The sequence below is a fragment of the Myotis myotis genome, unplaced genomic scaffold (assembly GCF_014108235.1).
Source record: "Myotis myotis isolate mMyoMyo1 unplaced genomic scaffold, mMyoMyo1.p scaffold_m19_p_16, whole genome shotgun sequence".
NCBI lineage: Eukaryota > Metazoa > Chordata > Mammalia > Chiroptera > Vespertilionidae > Myotis > Myotis myotis.
Window position 1 is genome coordinate 35,768,015 of NW_023416320.1, and position 24,443 is coordinate 35,792,457.

Below are 24,443 nucleotides of genomic sequence, written 5' to 3' on the forward strand. Positions count from 1 at the left end.
TATGCTAGGCAGTGTTCTGGGCTCTGGGAATACAGCAATGAACAAAATAGACAATTTTTCCTATCCTCATGAAACCTACTTTCCAGTGCTGTATACCAAGTTTATCAAAGTAACGTATGCTCACCTTGCTGCCTAGCTTATAAGATGGTTAATCCCCCAGCAAACGTCTCAATATTTAAGTCTTTAATACAGAATGTGATGATGAATTAAATAGCTTTTAACTTAGAATCTGTTTAAAGTTAGTAGTAGACTGTCACCCATCCTCTCATCTGATAACGTCCAAGGTGTCTCATGCAAGACAAAGCTTAATGCACACTACTATCAAATCAGATAACTCTGGCCAACTCATACTCTGTTAGTGGGCCCAGCCAGCAAATGACTATTTTCACTAATTTCCTGTGAGAAGCAAATGTTTCTCCCAGACTATTTCAGAGGATGTTTCTAGAGCTTCATCTGCCTATGCCTCTGATAAAAGCCTTCTCCAGGGCTCTCATCCTTTATCTGATAACTAACAGAGCATATAGTTTATAGGCAGTAGATTTGGTTAAGAAGAGCAGCCTTGTTGGCATGGAGAGATAATGGCTATTTATTTGTTTGTTTGTTTATTTTATTGTTGACAGTATTACAAATGTCCCTCAAGTCCCCCCTTAACCCTCCTCATCCAGCTCCTGCCCCATCCCAGGCCTTCACCACACTATTATCTGTGTCCATTGGTTATGCATATATGTATATTAGTTCTTTGGTTAATCTCTTCCCATCACCCGCCCTCTACTCTGAGATATATCAGCCTGTTCCATGCATTCATGCCTCTGGGCCTATTTTGTTTGCCAGTCAGTTTATTAGGTTCATTTGATTCCACATATAAGTTAGATCATGTGATATTTGTCTTTCTCTGACTGGCTTGTTTCACTCAGCATAATATTCTAATGTTCTTTAGGTCCATTCATGCTGTCACAAAGGGTAACACATTCTTCATTTTTACAGCTGACTAGTATTCTGTTGTATAGACATACCACATCTTTTTTGTCCATTCATCTGCTGATGGGCACTTGGGCTGTTTCCAGATCTTGGCTATTGTAAAATAACGCTGCTATGAATGTAGAGGTGCATATAGTCTTTCTGATTGGTGTTTAGGGAATCTTAGGAATATATTTGCAGAAGTGGGATTCCTGGGTCAAATGGCAGTTCCATTTTTAATTTTTTGAGGAAATTCCATACTGTTTTCAACAGTGGCTGCACCGGGAAGTTTGGGATTATGTCTTCTTTGTCACCTTTTCAGCATTTTATAGTCTGTGCTTGTTGGAGCACACTTCCTTGGATTCTAGGCCATTTCTCTCTCCTATCCTTTCTCAGGCTAACGATGCCTGTGTGGTTGTCATTGATGTCTATATTGAGATTGAAACTCTGAGTTAATTGGTTATCCATGGAAAATACAGTAAAAAAATTAACTTGGGGTTTGACTATAGTTAAAAGGGTGAAATAAAAAACAGGGATTATAAAATAGAGCAGAAGAAAGGATCACAGGAGGCGTACAATGTTAAGTCATGGAGGGAGGTAAAGATGGGTGATCAAATTTAAAACTAGGTCAGAGAGAATAATTCTGTCACTTCTCCCACAGTTTTATTTTGTGAAATTGTATAAAAACATTGCAGATGTGTTAAAATGTCAAAATCTATAAGTTCTAGACCTTTTCAGATTCTAATTCTGGGAAATAAATAGTTCCCTTATTAAAATATAATTTGACTCTTTTTTTTCTATTTCTCTCATAGATGGCTGGCATGGAAGTTGGAAAAAAGATTTTTGCTATTAACAGTGACCTAGTTTTTATGAGACCTTTCAATGAAGTGGATTGCTTCCTGAAATCCTGCTTAAACAGCAGAAAACCTCTAAGAGTTCTTGTGAGCACAAAGCCAAGGGAGTAAGTTGTATGATTTGTGTGGGATTTTTAAAAAAATTATGCATAGATGAATAAAATAGAAAAATTAACTAAGCAAATGTCTAGAATTAAGCTTCTCATTGCTTGGAACATTGAAACCTCACCAAACATCACTAAGATTGGTCTTTAAATGATGGGAAAAACTACATTGCTTATGATGACAAAATGCTTGCTACTTGAATCATGTAGTTTCAGCAGAAATAATAATTTCCTTTTAATGTCTAAATTTTCCTGGTCTAGTTTGGGTTGAGTCTGACTATGAGTGAAGAAAAAACAATAGAACACTTGATAATAAAGAATTGCATTCCTCTATGTTCAGCCCTAAGAATTTCAAGGGTTATAAGTTAACTCGAAAACATTTATAATCAAACACTGTTAGGGTATGGGATCAAAACTAAGAGAAAGACAATCCTATGCTGGTGTGTACTTAGAAATAGGTCCTATCTATCTGCCTATGATTAGAAAAAACTCATGTTTATCATAGGAAATTTAGAGTACAGACTTTCCAAAGGACTTTTCTTATAATCATACCACCCATAAATAACCATTATTATTTTTTTTGAAATCAGTGTTAGTTAAATTTTACAAATCCTGACAGATCTATGCATAATCACATTTATAAAATGAGATATGCTTTATGATCTTTTTTTTTTTTTTACAAAAATTAACAAGATATGGTGGATATAGTTGGAAGACATTGGCTTTTCTTCTCTAAATCATTGATGATCTTGCTTTTTCTTATCAGGTTTTCACTTGTTTATCCAATGAGGTAACAGAAATAATGCATATAAAGTACTTACCACAATGTGTTAGTGTACATACTATGATTTTGTCAAAATTACTGTTTAATACTTATTATATTATTTATCAATAGTGATAAGCAACTTCATGAATTTTAAGATAAATAAAGGTTACCACTTCAAAAACAAAATGATTTACTTTAACTACTTATAGAAAGATTCTAAATATATATATAATGGAGTTTTCTTTCCTGTCTTAATATATATTCAGCAAAGTTGGGTGCACTATTTATCTTAAGAGTTGTAGTGCAGTGTAATAGGCTACATTCTGTAGTGCTAAGTCATCAAGGTAGATGTTCTACCAACAGCTTACTAAGGGGTCCGAAAGAGTGGGCCTCATTAAAGTTACTAATTTAGAGGGACTTTATGCTAGAGAGCAGCAGATAACCATAACAATGTCATCTTTCTCTAAAACTAGTTAGAATCTACTGCTCCCCCTTTATCCAACCCGCCTAGGATAAGGTTAACTTAGTTGCCTACCTGTGGGCATTTTGAGGAAATTTAACAGGAAAGGAATAAGGGAGTAGCATTCCTAAGCTTTACTCATGGGCCCTTGATCCCTAATTTAACCCTACAAATACTGGTCCACTGATCACAAACATTTCAACAGGTAGAGGTCTCTGGAGTCACCAGCTTGAAAACTAAATAGATAGGGCAAATCCCCAGTCCTAGAAGTTGTTGCTAGATGAGCAGGGTTGGAACGTGGATCTTCTGATTCTTCCCTCGGTGTTTATTGCACAGCAATTGGAACCCTGATATTTCTGGTCCAGGATCAAGCCTCTCATCCACCACTTGTTTGCTAATTGTGTTGCTTCAACATCCTCATCCATAAAAAAGTGGGGATGATAAGAGTGACTATATTACGGAGCTGCTAAGAACACTTAAATAAATCTAGGTTTGTAAGAACTTAGTGACATGTTCAGCCCATAATATATACTCCAGTGATCTGATCTGTGATGCTTTCTTCTCTCATTTCATTTTTGCATTGCTTCTTTATTACATCAAGGCATATTTCACATTGTATTTTAAAACTGTTTTGAGGATGGAGTACTCATTTTTTCTTTTTAATTTGTTCAAAATTTATAACCGTTCCTTTATGTCCTTATTCTAATGGATGGTTCCTATAAATCACTCTCATATTTTTTTGCAATAGCTACTTACAATTTATGAAGTATCCTGTTTGGGAAAAAAAGCAAAAATGTGAGAGGTAAATACAACAGAATTTTTCTTTTGAGTCTAGGTGCATTTTACAAAAGATAACACAAGGAATTTTCCAGCAGGCTTTGTAGAAGATAATTTAGGCACTTGTTTTCTACAGGAAATAGAGCATCCTTCTTGTATAAATTTAATTCTTCCTTTAATAGGCAGCATAGTGTTTCCACCAGTAAACATTTTCCAAAGATCATTTTATGAAGGGGGTCCCCAAATTATGACCAAATGCATCTTATAGTGTTTTGTACAAATTTTGTTAAGGAAAGAATAATAATCTTCTAGAAGATTAGAGTTGGGTCAGCCTTCCATAGCCATGTTAGAAGGATAGAAGACCTTCCTTAGGAAGGATTGAGAGGCCACCAAGAATTCTAATTCTGCACCATCCGAAAGAACAATAATTCATCATGGCCTGAAAGCTCTAAGTTATTTCAGACAAAGTGAGCTCTCATTGGTAATATATAGAAGTACGAGTTACCTCTTTTTCATTTCATGCTCAGGAAATGTATTTATCTCCCCCCCCCTCAGTTATTTTCTATTTTTAAGTTTATATTTGATAGACTCTAGTGACAAGTTTCTGTTGAAAGAAAGCAGATACAGTTTTATAAACCAAAAAATTACCTAATTAAGGATAAAGGATAAATTCATTCTTTGACCTCCATCCCACCAATATGCAGATCACTTCCTATTGTATAACCTAATGTATGATAATCCTTTCAGATTCGCTGGAACAGGCAATGTGCATTTCTGTCTCCGAATGTCTGAATGCCTGCCTGGGTTATATTTTAGGTGGCAGTGCCAGCCCCTTGCCTTCAGGTCTAAATGCACTATCTGGCTTTCCCAAGTGTTCTAGGCGCCATGGTGCTCCAACTGCTCCAACAGCTATTTCATAAATTACAAATAAGGCCTGAGACTGTTTAATGTGCCCTTGAAGTACTGCTGCATTTATTTCATGATTCATTCAGCAGCTTTTGGCAAACACTTGTTTCTTGAGCATCAAGGGCTATCCATCAAAATTTATTGCATCGTATTCATTTGTCTGTGCTCTCTGTCGCAATTTATTATACTCGTTTTTATTATGAGGTTCCATCTTATCTCCTGTTCTCTGCTTTTCATCGTCACTATCTGATTTCTGGCTTCCTCCTAAGGAGTAGCTGATTTGTTAGTGCCAAATCGGACATCCCTCCCTGGTTTGCCTTGTCAGCTTACTCGAATTTATTTTCCACCCTTCATCTTCTTTTCCGTGTGGATTCATTGAAAATTCCTTTTTACTTAAGCAGGCTTACCTTTTGTTGTATTATTCTTTTAAAATCCCACTGAATAAATACTAACGTTAATCATATTCTTAACTTGCTTTGATGTAGTGTTCGATGCATCTGTTCTTTATAACTGGCTCTTTGTTGTTTTTTGATGGAGTTCCCAACAGGTAGAAATGTATTAACTCTGTTTCTTTTATGTTAATGTTAGCAAAGAAATTTCACAGTGTGCACCAGTGTCTTCTTTGTAATAGTAAACAAAGGGGAAAGCTTCCATTTTGTTAAATACCTACCTAGCTCATGGCACAATGCAGGGCAATTGGCCAATGATATCTCTTTTCACCTCCACCGACACATTGCAAAGTAAGTTTTAACACCATCATCTTTCTGGAAACTCAGACTCAGAGAAGTTAAGGAGTTCATTCGAGTTATCCAACTGTCAAGTGACTAAAAGTGGATTCAGAGCGAGGAGGGTCTGAGGCCAGAGCCTGTCCTTACTCAGGCTGTTCTTGCAATGGCCGTGTCAAGTGAGACATCTGCTGTGTGTGCCTGCTCCGTGCCTTTCTGAGGGCATGCACCGTGATGCTTCCCTCGAGGGTTTGGAACCCAGTGTTTTTCACAGGGTCGACCCTCAATATGAATTTATGGAAAGAATAAATAAAAGTTTGGACAACTATTGTTTTAACCAATTGTGGTGTTTTAAAGTCGTCTTACCCTATTTTCGGATTGATTTTAGGACAGTGAAAATCCCAGATTCAGCCGACGGACTTGGATTCCAGATCCGGGGATATGGCCCATCGGTTGTGCATGCGGTGGGAAGAGGTGAGAAAGCTATTCTGCGTGGTGAACAGCTTTCCAGCATGTTTGCCATTCTTCGCTAAACAAGAATATGTTTATAATGCACATAATCGTGTTATGAATTTTCTCATCATATTTTACTGTATTAACTCAATAGTAGTATATTCTTAAAATGATATTTTTAAAAAACATTTAAAAATTGTAGGGCATATGTATCTCAGTTAAAAAGTTAATAATGAATGATGCCTCCTAAAATCACTTTTCTGCATGCTAGAGTTTAGCCGGAGGATATAATGATTTTAAGGGCATCTATTTGTCTTTTTTGTCTGACAGTAATTACCTTTTTGTCATTAATTCAAAGATGTGAGTTTTCAGGTTTAAAAATGATCTGTGTGTTTTATAGCCTGTTGCCATATGATTACTTCAAGAATTCCTATAAGCCATGCATTTTATAGCTTAATAAAATGGCTAATGGCCATGCATTTTATTAAACTATAAAATGCATTTTAAATTAAATGATTTTAGTGACTAAAAACTTGGTTTATATTTTATTCTCTTTTGCTTGTTCTCCATAAACAATCATGTTGATCCTCTTTGCCAGGGATTTCTGCATTTCTGTCTCCAGCCCAGATCTCTTTCCTGCGTACTATCGCCCAGATCCAATTGTTTATTATATACATAATGGCCTTGGGACACCTTAAAGCTCAGCATTCTCCCCAAAAGAACTTATTCATTGTCTAAAGCTGCTTTACCTTCTGTATTCTCTCTTTATTTAAGTGACGCCATCTTCTCAGCCACTGAGTCCAAAGGTACAAGAGTGATCTTGGGTACTGTAGCCTCTCCACAAACTCCGTCATCACACATCAAATACGTGACCTCATTCTCCCCTCTGTGACTAACGCTACCTTAGTTCCAGCCTGGAAAGTTGCAGCAGATGCTGTGATTTTGATTTTTGACTTAAATTCTAATAACCCATGGTCCATTTGGGGGGGATCATGTCACTTCTGTGCTTAAAATTCTTGAATGTTTTTCTCTTCCATATATAGTAAGGTTCAGACTTAGGACTTCATGCAAAGCACCAAGAACTTCCCATCCGGGCTCTGCTCTGCTCTCTAGGGTCCTTTCTAGTCTAAGTTCACACTCCCAACTGCTAATATGTTCCTGAATGTCCAGGTTATTTCTTTTTAAAAAAATATATTTTATTGATTTTTTTTTTTTTTACAGAGAGGAAGGGAGAGGGATAGAGAGTCAGAAACATTGATGAGAGAGAAACATCGATCAGCTGCCTCCTGCACACTCCTTATTGGGTGTGTGCCTGCAACCAAGGTACATGCCCTTGACTGGAATCGAACCTGGGACCCTTGAGTCCACAGGCCGATGCTCTATCCACTGAGCCAAACCAGTTAGGTCTCTAGGTTATTTCTTGACACAGTACCTATTTTCAGGCTGTTCTTTCTGTTGGGAATATCCCTCACTCCAGCAAGAATCAGTTCAATCCAGAAAAAGCACTTAAAATTTCTGGGAGTGAATTTTAGTGAGGATAATTCTTGAATATAAATTATGTTCTTCAAGATTTTTATTAATTCTTTCATGAGGGAAATTGCTTATAAACAAAGGCTCTTCTAACATACTTATAATAAGTTTTGTAGTTATTTATCTTAGTTATATTCATTGCTTTGTTAATGTTACTTTGAATATCAAATAATAATGACTGAAAGGTTCTGGAAATCTTAACTCACTGGTTAGGATATGCCACTTCCATACTTAAATCTATGTCTATGCAAATAAGTGATGGGCAGTTAATGTTATCTGATTAATTTTATTCTTCAGTTCTCTGGTTCCTGAACTTATTTTTCTTAGTACATCCAGTCCACTTGTAATTGCTAATTGATTTGATTTGATTTCTTAAGAATTTCTTTTAATATTTGGCATTTTAAAAATGAAAGTGAATTCTCTTTTAATTTTTAGAGATTTTTGTAAACAAAAGAAAGATAAATAAGGCATGATACTGGCTTTCTCATTTTGCTATTATACATGAATATTCAGAAAATTAGATTGACTAGACATTTTAAAGGGAAAATAACTGATTAGCATTAAAAAAGTTACTTTACAATATCCCTTCAAACTAATTCATAGGGCGGTGGGAAAATACTCTGTTACAGTTTGAATGTCCTGTAAATAGCAGAAACATGTTGAGAGGGCATTGCTATCAGAACCAAATGATCAAAAACACACTAGCTAGATGTTTATTATGTATATTTTTAATTGCTTTCCTTATTGCATATGTGATAAAAAAACAAATCTAAAATGACTTTCTGGCAATTTTCCATTTGTACTTAAAGGAACGGTGGCCGCAGCAGCCGGTCTTCACCCTGGACAGTGTATCATCAAAGTCAACGGGATCAATGTCAGCAAAGAGACACACGCCAGCGTCATTGCACACGTCACGGCCTGCAGGAAGTACAGGAGACCAACCAAGGTACGCTGCCTCTCAGCTTATCTAGAGCTAATCGAGAACGTGCACAGAAACCCCAGGGACAACACAGGAAGTGCCAGAGAGGTTTGTGGTTTCTACTTCTGGGTTCACATTTAAGCACAGCATTGTAAATCTCATCATGATTGCTTTGCCAAAATAATGAGTGATGATCGATTGTGCTTAAACGTTACATTTCATTGTTGCGGTATTATCACCTGTTTAAAAAATGCCCTGAGATTTGAGTTTTTAAATTTATCAAATTGAGATCCAAAGGTTTAAACTGTTTTCCTGACCCTTGTATTTGCTTGAGAATATAGGATGGTCGTTCTGTGTCTGTAGATTTGAATTATAAATGCTTGCAATGTTTACCATTAGAATTTTGTGAAAAACAAAAACTTGTGGGTATTATGGGGTCTGCAGTTGATTTTTGGATATATTAATTTAGCCAATTGAATTTAGTTCAGAAAAGAAAGTACTTGTCATTATTTAAAATTGTCAGCACTATCCTCTGGTCCAAATTTCAAGTGTCATAGAAAAAATAAAATTACAATCCTAATTTGTAAGCGAAGCTTATTATCTCACGAGGTACAAGTGCATATTGGACTAAAAGAGAAAATTCAGTTTAATCCACTAAATGCAAAAGAATTTTAAATGCAAAAAATCTTCAGAGGAGAGGCTTTGCATTTTTTTCTGTCATGTGCACTGAAGTACTGTTTTATGGATTGGGGAATAAAACTTTTAGTCCAAATCAGAAGGATAAATGGCTATTTTGTCATAGTTCAGGCCCAACACCCTGCAAAATACTGTACATACAAGAAAATAGCTCATCAATTTTACTTACCAATAGGTCAAATTAGCATAGCAAATTAGAATTCACACATTGATGCACAGGTTATTCTGGTTGATAGTAAGTAGTTCAATAAATATTTATTGAACTATGTTATTGAATGAATTTTTTTTAAAGGACATTTCTGAAATTATCAAATCTTTCCCCTTCTATCAGAATTTTACTAAGTAGCTAAGTTGATTTTAGTTTTACTCCTTTTTATTTTCCCAGCCTGCTTTCTTGGAGAGGTGTTGTTGATCAATAAAATGATTGAGAAAAATAATAAATGGACAGAAAAATTTACAAAGGGAATAACATCAGGGATTCATTGCCACAAAACAGACTGTCCCACCACTCGGTGGCTTAAACAGTAGTGATTGATTATTTCTCTTGATTCTGCGGGCTGATTGGGTGTCAGTGCCTGTGAGGGCACTGGCACCTCTGCATTATGCTGGGACTGACTGGGCACTGCAGTTCCGCTGCTGCTAATCTCTCTCCAGACTCTTCCACACGGCCTCCCTTTCCAGTCTATAGCAGGATTTCCCTTCTTCATGGTGTCTGGATATCAAGAGGGGATATTACTATCGATCAACTCTCTATTTACATCATGCTTGCTCTATCCCTTTGGAAAAATCAGATCGCATGATCACACCCAGAGTCAGTGTGGGAGGAGTCACATAAAGGTGTAGATTCTTGGGGATGTGGGTCACTGGAGGCCACCACAGGTTACCAAGATGTATTTGAATGATCAAATGTTAGCATTTTAATGATGCATAGCAATATTATAATTAAACATAATTGTGAAGTTAATAAACAAGAGAAAAATGGGTAATACAGACTATATCACACTTCAGTAGTGCAATTCAATTTATCATCTTACCTAGGAAAAGTATACACTTGGAGTAATGCAACCCTAAACGCATTTACTTGGTAGCCGCTTTTTCTCTCTCTCATTTATCTAAGTAAGATTGGAACTGCTATTTCAATTAAGATATAGGATGATTATGACATAGGAGGATTAAAAGATAGTTACATTACTTAAGAACCTAATGAGATGAAAGATGGTCTTCCAATTTTTTTATTGGTTTGATTCAAAAAACATTAAGTGTATTAAAATATATGTGATTGTTAGGAGAGCCCTTAAAGGGAGACACTAAAAGGGTGTAGATGCTTGATCCTTTGGAAAACTGTTCATCTAACATTTATTTATTAAAAATGTAATTTATAGTTCATTTTCAGATATAATTGCGGCATTTAAGTAAGACATTTGGGGAGTATATCTTACTCAAAAACATACTTTTGGGAGATAAAATTTCAAGCTTTAAAAGGTCAGCTTGTTAAACAACAACGATAGTTGGCTTTGACATTCTATTCGTTTCTGATGTTGATTTTCTTTTTCAAAATTTATTATTTTTAAACAAACTAGAAGGAAAAATAAGCTTGTCAGCTCTCCTTCTGAAGCAGGTTTATGAAATGGATATGCATGTTTAGGAAGCACTAATGCTGCTGAGGTTTTTTCCCTTCCTCATTTCCAGCAAGATTCCATACAGTGGGTTTATAACAGCCTTGAGAGTGCCCAAGAAGACCTTCAAAAGTCTAACACCAAACCCCCCGGAGATGAAGCAGGGGATTCTTTTGATTGCAAAGTAGAAGGTGGGTTCCTTCTTTTCTCACTATTTGTTCATAGTATTCTTTTTCAATGTGCTAATTATTGAAAATCTGATACGTTCAAGCCACTTATATTTTTCATTTGGGAATGTACAGCTCTTTCAAATTACAGTTGACATATAATAGTGCATTAGTTTCAGATGTCCACATAGTTATTTGATATTTATATATCTTATGAAGTGATCATCATGAGAAGTCTAGGAGCCATCTATCACCATATGAAGTTATTATATTATTGACTATATTCTTTATGCTGTACATTATATCTCTGTGACTAATTTATGTTATAACTATAAATTTGTACCTCTTAATCCCCTTCACCTTTTTGCCCATTCCCCATTCAAGCCACTTTCTTAAGTTATTGTTACTAATAGATGTCATGTCTAATGCATAAGTAATAATAGCTTCTAGCTCAGTGGTTCTCAACCTTCCTAATGCCACGACCCTTTAATACAGTTCCTCATGTTTCATTTGTAACAATGAAATTGAACATAATTAAAGCATAGTGATTAATCACAAAAACAATATGTAATTATGTATGTGTTTTCCGTTGGTCTTAGGCAACCCCTGTGAAAGAGTCGGTCGACCCCCAAAGGGGTTGCGACCCAAAGATTGAGAACCGCTGTTCTAGCTAATATGGAATAGCTACTACACTTTGTTAGTCACTTTATTAAGTCTTTTACATAAATTATCTCATAAAGTCATCAAAAGAGAAGATCTCATAAGGTGTGATTATCACCATCCTCATTTTATAGGAGAAGAAATGGAGGCTAAGGGAGTTGCCCAAGTTAGTATGTGGTAGAATGAGGATTCAAATCTCAGTTAGAATGTGTTTCCTGCCGAAACCGGTTTGGCTCAGTGGATAGAGCGTCGGCCTGCGGACTGAAAGGTCCCAGGTTCGATTCCGGTCAAGGGCATGTACCTGGGTTGCGGGCACATCCCCAGTGGGAGATGTGCAGGAGGCAGCTGATCGATGTTCCTCTCTCATCGATGTTTCTAACTCTCTATCTCTCTCCCTTCCTCTCTGTAAAAAATCAATAAAATATATTTTAAAAAAAAATGTGTTTCCTTGTTTTAAGTTTAGATGTTGTTTAGACCTTACTACTCTGATGTGGTTTGCAGACCAGTAGCAGGAGAACCTGGAGCAAGAGAGAGTCCCAGAATCTCAGCCAACCCTAGATCTTCTGACTCAGAACCTCCAAGTTAATAAATCTGATCTGCATGCACACTTATATCCCAGAAGCCCTGGTTTAGAAGGTCCATAGTTCTTTTGAAAATAATTTCTTGATTCAAGTAACTTTTACTGTATTGAAGCACTGATAGTAATGAGAGAAGCAAGCTAATGTGCAAACGAGTGAAAGACGGACCTTTTGACAAGGACTCCTATCATCTCTTTTCTCGGTGAAGCAAGCCAGCAGATTGCTATATTCAGTAGCTTCTTTGCTAAGGGCAAAGGGGCTGAGGCAATTGACAAAAGCTTTGAATTATTGTTTCAAAGGCTTTTCACAGAAGTCCTTGCATCCTCTCTTCCATTCTCCTGGCATCTTTCCACTCATATATTTGGTGGGTGTCCCTAAATTTTTATTGTAGTTTTAGTTTCTTGCAAACCAGTACAGGTGGAGAATTCCCTAGACACACTGCTCGTATGGGGGAACTTAGGAAACGCTGTTTCTCCCCACTCCTGGAAGGCCATTGGTAGGAGCCACTCATTTCATGGGCAGTATTAGAAATGCTCACCTCACTGGCGCAGCAAGACTGTTAGGATAAATCAATTCTCTTATTTTTTTTAAATGAAGATGAATCTCAGGACTTCATTCTGAAGCTTTTTTTTTTCTCATTTAGAGTTAGTTGCTGCTAATCATCATTCTGTCTCAGTGAAAGGTAGAGAGGGTTGATGAGATGCTGTGGAAATCGATTTCTAGCTATGCTGGGATTTAATTATTTTTGCTATTTCCACTATTTCTAGAATTATTTTAAATAAACTCATATTCTATTTTGCTTACTTAATATTTACTGTTAGGTTTCTCAGTGTTTCTTACTTGAGATTTTAGGTGTTGTTGTTGTTTTATCAGCTGAGTGATTTTAGTTCAAAACCTATAAGAAGATGTTCCAGATGGAATGTTAGTATAGTGAATGATGAGACATTTTCTCAATGATCTCTGGAAAATGCTATTTGGGAGAATTCAGACACACTCTCTGCTGAAAAAATGATTCCTGCATCTCCTTTCTGCTTCGTCAATATGGCCTTATATATTTTTTTTTTCTGCTTTCAGAAAATATTCATCCAATGTTTAAGGCAATTTCAAGAATGCTGACTTTAATTCATGCATGCTTTTAATGAGAAAATATAAAATTGTGTGTATAACGTTTATAGTGGTGTAAATAGGCTTACATATGGTCCATAGATCAAAATGGATATGTAAAGATAGAGTAGTGAGATTTGGATAACTCAAGCATATTTCTAAAATAATGTTCTTCTTTTAAGAAATGTTAACAAGGGTATATACTTCATTAGCACATTAAACTTAGCCATCCTTTAAAGAACTCCTTAAAAATTATTCAAAGAGACTCAAATTATTTGAAAAGGCTAACAGACCCTTCATGAATTTGCTGAATTAAAATTGTCTTTATTCCAGAGGTAATTGACAAGTTCAACACCATGGCCATCATCGATGGGAAGAAGGAGCATGTGAGTCTGACGGTGGATAATGTGCACCTGGAATACGGGGTCGTGTATGAGTATGACAGCACCGCTGGGATCAAGTGCAACGTGGTGGAGAAGATGATCGAGCCCAAAGGTTTCTTCAGCCTCACTGCCAAGGTAAGGGCCATCCTGGGAACAAGGGATCGTGCTCTAAATAAAGCAACTCTAACCCTCCCCCACCGCCATCTTAAAACATTTAAAGAGCTGTATGCGTTTCACTTCAGCTGTCAGCTCATTCAACTTCTGCTCCCCACCCCCATTACTCAGTATGTGTACAGTCTTCCTTTTTATTGATACTTGTTGGAGCACAGTGGGAAGTTATATGGGACTCTAGCCCAGGGGAGTGTTAGTTGCTTTGGCGGTCTTCTCTACATTTTATAAGTGTGCTGTGTTCGTTAATTCAGTATCATGTGTACGATTTAGATGATTTTCACGCCAGGTGGTGCTTTTTTTAAATGCACATAATTCTCGGAGGAGTATTTGAAGTCATGAAATACATTATACGAAATTTCAAACCCTGCAAGTCTCAACCTTATTTCATAAAATTTCACAAAGCTTAGAGATGATTTACGAATAGATCCTCAGACATTTATGTAATTCTTGGTAGTGAGGGATATTATTCGTAGTCCTTAGCCTGCAGCAAGACAGGGAGGAAGCAAGTCTTCATCCTAATGGATAAATCATGTAGGAAATGAGAGGTGATCCTGTGCTTGCTTTTCATGATCCTCTACAAGGGAGATCTATCAAACTCCTATGGGACTCTCCACAGGTTAGAACTTTAGTATTTTGTCTGCTTTTATATCACCCTGTGAGGATTCAGGCATTACAAGTAAGTAATATGACAAATAGCTTCACTACCTTTATTTCTTCATCTCAATTCATTTCAAATATTCAAAAAATTCAAATATTTCAAGATAGACTTAAAATATTTATAGCATGTGTTTTTTTAATCCTTCATTCAAGGATATGTTTTTATTGCTTTTGAGAGAGAGATAAAGGGAGAAAGAGAGAGAGAGAGAGAGAGAGAGAGAGAGAGAGAGAGAGAAAGAGAGAGAAAGAGAGAGAGAAAATGAATAACATTGATTGGTTGCCTCCTGTACAAGCCCCAACTGGGGATCAAACCCACAACCTAGGTATGTGCCCTACCATTTGTTGTACAGGATGACACTTCTACCAGCTGAGTTAACCAGCCAGGGCGGTAGCATATATTTTTTAAAAAATATCAGTTAGAGAAAATAATTATAGAATTATAAATTCACTATTTTAAAAATAATTATGTTTCTGTTTTATATTCTGAAAGTCTACTTTAAAAAAAAATGCCATTATTCTGATGACATTTACCACTCTATATATCTATTGATATAAGATGTATATTTTAAAAATGCAACCCTTTTTGCCGAAACCGGTTTGGCTCAGTGGATAGAGCGTCGGCCTGCGGACTGAGAGGTCCCGGGTTCGATTCCGGTCAAGGGCATGTACCTGGATTGCGGGCACATCCCCAGTAGGAGATGTGCAGGAGGCAGCTGATCGATGTTTCTCTCTCATCGATGTTTCTAACTCTCTATCTCTCTCCCTTCCTCTCTGTAAAAACTCAATAAAATACATATAAAAAAAATTTAAAAAAAAATAAAATAAAAATGCAACCCTTAACCTTACTGCATTATACTATTAAAGAGGATCCATGTAAGAATTTGTGATCAAGTTATTGTAATTATTTTATCTCATTTCCTATTTCAAATTTGTAAAATTACATGGGTTATTTTATATATGAAAGCTGTGTAAGTTAGTGCACTTACGTATTTCCCCTGCACACAAGAAGAAAAGAAAATTAAAGGTAGTAAAAACCCCTCAAATTTCTAGATTAGTAACTCATATTCCATAATAATTAGTGGAATAAATAAATAACTCATACTTTATATTCTGCAAGAAAGGGAAGTGGAGGTGGTGAGGCAGTTCAGATAAATATATCATGTATACATTTCTCACAAATTATTTTAAAATGTTAGGTAAGGGTATAATCAGTCCTGTGATCGTTACACAATAAAAAATGCTACATATAAATATGACAATTCTCAATTCATATGGAAATTCTCAGTGATCTAGGGTGTGTATGTATTTGTGTGAACATGTGTGTGTGCATACACACATACACACACTCACAGACACTTGCACACAGACACACGCACACTGCCTTACCATTGATTCCAATAGCCAAAAGGGTTTACAAATTGAATACATAAATAGGACGCTTTTATCTGATGCTGTTATCAGAGCACAGGCACTGCAGGTAGCATTGATTGTTATTTTAGCAAGAAAGCCTCTTATTTATTCAGTCCTTCAGCAAACATTTGTTAAATGCACACTCTGTACTGGGAAAGTAAGGAGGCTACTCTTTTGGATTTCATTAGTTTTTGTTGTTCTATAAAATTGAAAAAAAATGTTCTGAGTAACATATAGGCATTGTGTTCAAACATCAGTGTATTGATTTATTGAGCGAGGAGTCTTAGAAGTCCACTCACCTCCTTCAGGGAGCCTTTTATAGTCAACAGAAGGCAAAGAATGAGATACCAGACACAGAGGCCCATCACTGTACTGCCAGGGCTTGGGTGAACATAGAAATCCTAGGCAGCCACAACAAGAGCATTGGGAAGTCACCTGTGTTGTGGAATTGTGAACATTTTACTTGGCTAATTTTGAAGGTTTTATTTTCCTGTTCTGTTCTGCATTTTGCATGTGTATCTGTGTGTCACTACAGATTCTCGAAGCCTTAGCTAAAAGTGATGATCATTTTGTACAAAACTGCACCAGCCTTAACTCTTTAAATGAAGTGATTCCGACTGAACTTCAGAGTAAATTCAGTGCCATCTGCAGTGAAAAAGTTGAGCACATCTCTCAGAGAATATCCAGTTACAAAAAGGTAAACGTTCTATGTATACATTTCACATGTGAGTATTGTTTAAATTACTAGAGGCCTGGTGCACGAAATTCATGCACAAGGGTGTCCCCTAAGCCCAGCCTGCACCCTCTCTGATCGGGGACATCCCTCTCACAATCCAGGACCTCTGGCTCCTAATGGTTCACCTGCCTGCCTGCCTGATCGCCCCTAACTGCCTCTGCCTGCTGGCCTGATCGCTCCTAACTGCTCCCCACCCCTGCTGGCTTGGTGGCCCCCAACTGCCCCCCCCCCCCCCCGCCAGCCTGGTCGCTCCCAAATGCATGCCTCCCCTCCCCCCCCCGCCCCCCCGCCAGCCTGGTCACCCCTAACTGCTCCCCCCCGGCTGGCCTGGTTGCCCCTTACTGCCCACCCTCCTGGCCTGGATGCCCCACACAGCCTACTGTTCAGTCATTTGGTTGCCCCTCACTAACCCCCCTGCCAGCCTTGTCGCCCCATGCAGCCTGCTGTTTGGTCATTACTGTTACCCGAATAATTTGCATATTCTTCTATTATTAGTATAGATTGTTTAAATGTCAAATTAATTCAATTTCTGATATTTTTTTTTTACTTATTCATGTTCCAGCTAATTGAAATGATAACTTTTACGTAACATTTTGGTGGTTTTAAATGCCTATAAATCTATCCCCTCATTTGATCTTTGCAAACCTCATTTTCCAGTTGTAATAACTGAGGCTTAAAGAATGATATTTAACCTACTAGCAAAAGGTAGAGTTGGGATTTGAATCTCAGCCACCTAATTCTGAAGTCAAATTTTAAAATTACACTGTAGTTCTTCTTTCCCGTTTCTCTCAACAGAGGGAACAGAGCTATTAGTCAGAAACTATGGGGAACATCGGCTATTTTAAATTGATCAATTGTTTCATTTATTTGACATACTTTATTGAGCACATTTTATATGTCAAATTCTCTTCTTGGGCCCAGGAATATGGCAGCAAAAGCACCTCTTGTGGCACTTATGTTTGAGTGGGGGAAGCAGCAAGAAAGTAAATAAATATATTCAAAGGAGGGAAATCAAATATTGAAAGGAGTTATGAGAAAATCAAAATAGGAAGCTGGTCATTGCTTGTTTACCTGTATTGACACTGAGCTACACAGCTTATGTGCTAAACAGTATAGTTGAGACAACAAGGGCAACAGCATTTCAGAAAAGGAGGAATTATTGTGGATCAACTCGTCAAAAAATGCTACCTGCTATTTGGAAAGATTTGTCAGAGTGAAGAGGGAGAAATGACACTCAAGTAAAGGGATATATCCTAAGTGAAGGCAGAGATGTTGACGTGACACTGATCTAATCGATGAAGAATTGGCAGACTGCCTGGACTAGGAAGGAGGACTTGAATTGGATGCAATTAAAAAAGTAAAGTGAAAAAATCTGATTTTTCCAGTGATATTTGGAGTGGCCTAATAATCATGTTTGTTTGTAAAAAGTGCCAGTGACTTAGACTTGTATGGAAGCATTGGGAATGGGGAGGAAAGGATCTGCTCAAGGTGTGTGTAGGTAAAGTATATACCGCCTTATGATGAATAGGTTATGGCGGAGGAAGCGGGTGCTATTGCCTGGCTTCTAACAAAAATATGGTTTGTGATAAACTAAGGAGTGCATGTTGTGGGGGATTAGAAACATAAAGCACAGGGTTTCCCCCCAAATGCTGGGGATTCTCAAACACATTATTCTGGTGAGTGAAATAAATGAAAACACATCCTTCTTACATTTTCTCAGGAGTAACTAAGGGCCTGAGAAGCTTTTAAAGCAGAGATGGAGAGGCTAATGGGCAATGATTTTAGATGATAGAAATAATAACACTGGATTATGGAAAGCTCTTGTATGTACATTATTATTTGAGTTTCGAAATAACCATGTATACTGAATCCTGCTTCTTTCTCAGGGAGATTGATAATTTCCTTAATGTCACGTAACTGGCAAGTGGAAGACTAGGTATCAGTCTTTTGGAAAGCTCTCACTTATTTTTATTTTCAATTTAGAAATAAAAAGAGATTTGTAAGACAACTAGGACTTAAAAAAAATGAAGCTATTTTTTTCCTCATCCCTTCTTGACCATAACATATTTAGAATAATGGGCTATCTTTCTCACTAGATAGAGAAACCAGATTAGCAAGAAAATATTTCAAGGTTCTTTTCTATTTGAACAAAGTTTAGATACCTAAAATAATATCCTTAATAGATCATGTAAGGTTAGCTCTATTTGCATATCAAATGCATGTCAATGGAAACAATAGCATTGGTGAATATATGTGTTTAATTTCCACATATTTACTTTTATAGTATTATTAGCAACATATTTTTCTTCTAGAGGAAGGCTTCAAACACTTTCTTCCTGTAAAATAAAATGTATCTATAGAAACTGAAATCTCAAAGAGGCTACCTTGCCTTTATTTTGACTCTAAAAGATTTAGATTATAAAAATAGAAAACAGTTGGTTTCTGTAGTTTCTGTAGCCAGGCTGTTGCCATCAAAATAGATTTCCTGGCCGGTTGTACAGGCCATCGATGCTTTGGGGCCCAGGTGTGAGAGAAGTTCAGACCTTGCTGGAGACCTGGGTGAGTCCTCTGCAGGCAGTTAATCCCTGGAAGATGTGTAGTGAACTAGGGGTAAGAATGGGCACCAATTGGAGGAACATTCTCACCCTAAATTGTCCTAAGGAATCCTTCTTAATTCTAGATTTATTCTTCTGTTTTACAATACTTGCATAATTGAGCTTATTTTGGGTATTGGCCATACTTCCTCCGTAGACAGATTTCATGAGCTTTCAAGAGATAGTTCCTATTTACACAAAAGTGTAACAGGTGGGAATCAGGCACTTGGACTAGTGTGTACAAAGAGTGGGTAGATGGTGTCTGAGAGGAACTGAGTGAAGACTAGACGGAGCACAGGGAGCAAGGGGAAGAGAGCTTGAGATAAATAAGCTGGGTGCAATTAGACTTTGGGCAGCTGTAGAGTATGGCAAGAATTAGATGGATGTGGATTGCAAGGTTTTCAGCACTGGGGTGGCTATCCTTGGAAAGCATGTCATTCCTTTGAGTAGTGCTTTATTCTCAATGGCACTAACGCAGGGTCCACACCAGTCCTCAGGCGGATCCGGACCCAAGTACTCAGCAGGGATTAACAGGAGGCATGGGGAATACCATTGGTCCTGTCTGTCATCCTGCCATTTTGGGTCAACAGCACCACGCCTGACTGTCTAACCTGCTCACAGGTTTGGATTGACTTTCTGACAGTGTTTGGAATAATCCCATCTTCCACCCTTGACCTGCCAGCTACCCTATTCTGTCACCTTGTCTCACTTTAAAGATGAAGACCCTATATTGATGTCATAGGACACTTATTTCTCTATCAGACTCTCATTTGTTAAGAGTCTTTTTTCCCCCCTAAATATATTTTATTGATTTTTTTTTTATAGGGAGGAAGGGAGAGGGATAGAGAGTTAGAAACATCGATCAGCTGCCTCCTGCACACCCCCTACTGGGTATGTGCCCGAAACCAAGGTACATGCCCTTGACCAGAATCGAACCCGGGACCCTTCAGTCCGCAGGCTGATGCTCTATCCACTGAGCCAAACCGGTCAGGGCACGAGTCTTTGAATTTGAAACCTAGGAAGTGATATTGGTCCCTTAAATTAATTTCTTTTAGCACCTACCTTGTGAACAGAGTTCCAAAGGAATTACATGCACCTGCTGCCTACATGGCTTTACTTTATTAAAAATGTGTGGATTTTAAAATAACAATTTAAATTCTAGCAGCTTATAATTTATTTCACTTGTTCCAGTTGACATTTAATTTTATTTTGATTTTACTGTGGATGATGGAAGTGAAATGTTTGAGTTACCACTGTGTGTTCCACTGCTGTTTATTTCTTTAATTTTTAGTTTTCTCGTGTACTGAAGAATAGAGCCTGGCCCACCTTTAAACAAGCCAAATCTAAAATATCCCCACTGCACAGCAGTGATTTCTGCCCAACCAACTGCCATGTCAACGTGATGGAAGTTTCTTATCCCAAAACATCGACCTCCCTGGGGAGCGCATTTGGTGTTCAGTTGGATAGTAGGAAGCATAATGCTCAGGATAAAGAAAACAAATCTGAACAAGGTATGTTAGCTTTTGAAACTTGGTCAAATCATATAAAAGTAATTTAGGCCGTCATAATTGGCCCCACATCCCTGGCCTTGGACAGACTCCTGGTGTGTAAGCAAGTCTGCTCTGCACTTTGGTAAAGAAAGACTCCTCACTATAATCACTTGGGTAATTATGTATAAATCTTTATAGAATGAAAATGGAGTATGCAGTTTTATTATTTTATTGTTTTTCCTTTAAGAAGAATGGGGGTTCTTGCCTTTCTTCCACATGATAGCTACAGCTCATTTTGCTGTGAAAACAATCTGAAATTCCCTATAACTCTGAGATAAATAGAGAAGCATAGTGTAATTCCCACCTTCACCGCAGGATGCGGGATCAAACTGTATTCCTCCCCTTTCATGGCAATTCCCCATAAGCTTTAATTCCTGAATTAAATTCAGCATTGGGCTTGCATTTTATTTTATGTAAGCTTGGGCCTTTAAGGTGAATTGCCCTGGATTGTTAATGTAAGTTAAAGGTAGTAACTATAATGATGGAATAATCTTGCCTCCCCAGGGAAACTGAGCCCCATGGTGTACATTCAGCACACAATCACAACCATGGCGGCCCCTTCGGGCTTGTCTCTGGCTCAGCAGGACGGGCACGGGCTCCGGTATTTGTTAAAAGAAGAAGACTTGGAAACCCAAGACATCTATGTGAAACTGCTGGGCAAACTCCAGGCTGCCCTGAAAGAGGTGGAGATGTGTGTCTGTCAAATAGACGAGTAAGTATTTTATTTACTGTATTTACAAATGTGCCTAATAAAATAGCCGTACAAAATAAGACTTTTGAACATCCCTCATTCTCTCTTTAGTTTTTGGAAATGTAGGAGCTTTTTGCTGACCACATAGACTCCCTTCTTCTAACAACTTAAAAATGATAAAACATGCCGTATATCTATAGATACATATTTTAAGGAAGCTTTAATACAGGGAAGAGAGTGACAAAACTTGAATGTACGGAAAACACGAAGTTTCAGTGTGAAAATATTAAATTGACAAATATGATTGAAAGAGGGATGTCACTGTAGAGCAGAGTACACTAATTGGTATATATGCATGCAGTTCAGGAAAAATGTTAAATATAACAAATTCTTAACATACTTCTTAAATGAGTAAATTCAATCCTATCTATCCCTTGGACTAATGACCAAATTAATGGTAGAGTAAGCAATGACCCAGATACCTGTGCCAGTAATTTGAAAGACTTTTATCAAGCAAGGCAGAGGAAGTTAATGATAACTTTTCCAAAGCGAGTCTGAGGGAGGAGTTCCATTTTCGGAGAACTGCCTGAGCTCTGTAGGATGGTGCGCTCCATCATGGTATCTGATTAAGTTTCACATGTAGTCAAGACAGTTCTGTGTGTACAGAACAACACGGCACTCAGTGTAGCACAGTGTCTCATGTCTACAACAGGGTGAACAATAACACATTGCAAGTTTGTGGTGACAGTTATACAACTTCATACAAAAAGCAATCAGCCATCTTGCTTGCTTATCATTCAAGGAGTTGAAATTGTTGAACCTAGCCAAAGTTGGTCGAATCTGAAAATGGTATAAGCACTGTTAATCCTCTTTTTTTTTTTAATTGTACCTCCTTTTGAAGTTATACATTTAGATGGCTGTTGGGTGTGTGTTGTGTAGTACACACACACAGACGTCTTCCCATTCCTCCATGGATAAATCAGTTGTGACAAAAATATTTAAAGCTTACTTTAAGCCTTTGTTGCAATGAGATATTATACTGATGAAGTCTTGACAGACATCATCTCTGATTTTACACATCTTAGAAATTTAGTCTGTATCATTTCTATAAGATTATTTTTAAATATTTACTATTTACTATGCTATTTTTCCAGATGTTTTAATGAGTTAATTTAGAATTACAATTCTGTTTTCCTAGATCTAATACGCTAGTTCTTTTTAAATGAATTATTTTGCTTGGGAGTCAGCTCTAGTGGGTGGGGGGGGAGGGGATGGGGAGGGCAGTCTTGGAGTGAGTGGAGGGATTGAGCAAAAAAGAAAAAAGAGAGAACTCATGGACATGGACAAGTGTGGTGATTGCAGGGAGAGAGGGGTGGGTGGAGGTGGAAGAGGGCATAGGGGGGCTAAATAGTGATAGAAAAAGTAAAATAAAATACAACTTGAAAATAAATTTTAAAAAACGACATATTTGCATATCATATTGTGACTGCCCCATTTACAGATGAATTCGACAGTGAAGTTTCTGAGAACAGGTAGCTAGTTTCAAACAACTGTATGATACTTGTGAATTGTCTTAGAATGGATATGTGACCTTGTGACAGACAAGTTTATATTTTAGGGCATTATATTTATTTAATAAATCTGATTTTATTGTATGATATATTCTATATAAGAAATCAGTTTTTCCCTCCGAAATATTTAGGAAATGCAATCAGGAAGATATAGCCAATAAAGCCATAAATAAAAGCATTGAGTCATGTATCTTAGATCTCAAAGAGTTTTAGGAGAACATCTGGACCAATCCCATGTTCCAATCAGGCCAAGAGTAATTGTTCCTACTTTTCAGATGAGTCCTTTGTCAATGGCAGGATAATTGATTGCCCGAGTGCACACTGCCTCCGAGACAAAGCCTTGGATGCATTGACTACCTAGCACTGCCTGGCACTTGTACGGGCTTCATCTGTCTGTGTTACGTTTTTGACCTTTTTATTTTAAAGTTCTGCTAATGTAGATATATTTTTTCCAAGAAAATGGTTAGAGCTAAGGGGCTCCCTTTCCTTGGTTCAAAATTTAAAGCACTAGTTGCAGAAAGGAGTTATTGTTCTTATCCAAAACTACTTAAAATGATTACCTATTTTTACTTAAGATTTCCCCACTCTATTCTTCTAAAAGCCGTTACCCAACTGTGCAGGTTTATTAGGAAAGTGATGTGAAATGAGCAAATGATTTGAGGAACTTCCTTGCTCTTCTCTGTGTGCACCATATAATTCAATTCTAAATATAAATGTGTTCTATATAATTCAGTGTGCGATATAATAACTTTAAGACAGTACAGTTGTCCAAGAGCTCAGATTCCCCGTTGCCCTTAGAATTCAGAGATGCTGCAGTACAGTCGAACTTGCCAAATTATTTGAAAAGCTACTTACCAAACAATTTTCTCACCATGTAGTAATTATTCTTGGTCACGCATAGAAGTGTCTGCAGAATGGAGAAGCAGATTTCAGATGTTTTGCCACATTTTAAGGGAAATGGCCTCAGAACACCCCATGGCTAGCCTTTCTAGAAGTCATTCATTCCTGTGACAGGGCCTGTGTTGAGCTTGTCTACCCCTGAAGTCTGGTTACCCTTTCACTTGAGAACACTTCCAGAAATAACATTTTACTTAACATGTAGACATTCCACTCAATCCTCCTATTTCATTCAGGTCCACAGATGGAGCTAGAGATGAATTTACTGTTTAGCACCATGAAATAAGGCAGTGTTACGGGTTTCATCAAGGCTTTGTGATTCCTGTTTCATTGTGGAACACTAAATACTTTTGCCTTCTAATGAGGTATTTTCTGATTAATGACACTTAGGTACTAGGCATAAGTAAACAGGAAAATAATTTGTGGATAGTCTAGGATAGTCTAAAACCTTTTATGGGATTTCAGAAAACAGGGAAGAAGTAAATAAAAAGCCTTGGGGGTTATTGAAGAT

General features: G+C 37.3%; 1 protein-coding gene across 1 annotated transcript in view; it reads left to right on the forward strand.

Moving 5' to 3' along the window:
• PREX2 (phosphatidylinositol-3,4,5-trisphosphate dependent Rac exchange factor 2) overlaps positions 1-24,443 on the forward strand; it is a 217,378-nt gene that overhangs the window by 104,486 nt on the left and 88,449 nt on the right. The window contains exons 18-25 of the mRNA XM_036338466.1: positions 1,770-1,918; positions 5,938-6,023; positions 8,342-8,478; positions 10,837-10,954; positions 13,606-13,790; positions 16,429-16,590; positions 20,515-20,734; positions 21,278-21,485. Of these exons, the coding sequence (XP_036194359.1) occupies positions 1,770-1,918; positions 5,938-6,023; positions 8,342-8,478; positions 10,837-10,954; positions 13,606-13,790; positions 16,429-16,590; positions 20,515-20,734; positions 21,278-21,485 (1,265 nt within the window). The remainder of the gene's footprint in view (positions 1-1,769; positions 1,919-5,937; positions 6,024-8,341; positions 8,479-10,836; positions 10,955-13,605; positions 13,791-16,428; positions 16,591-20,514; positions 20,735-21,277; positions 21,486-24,443) is intronic.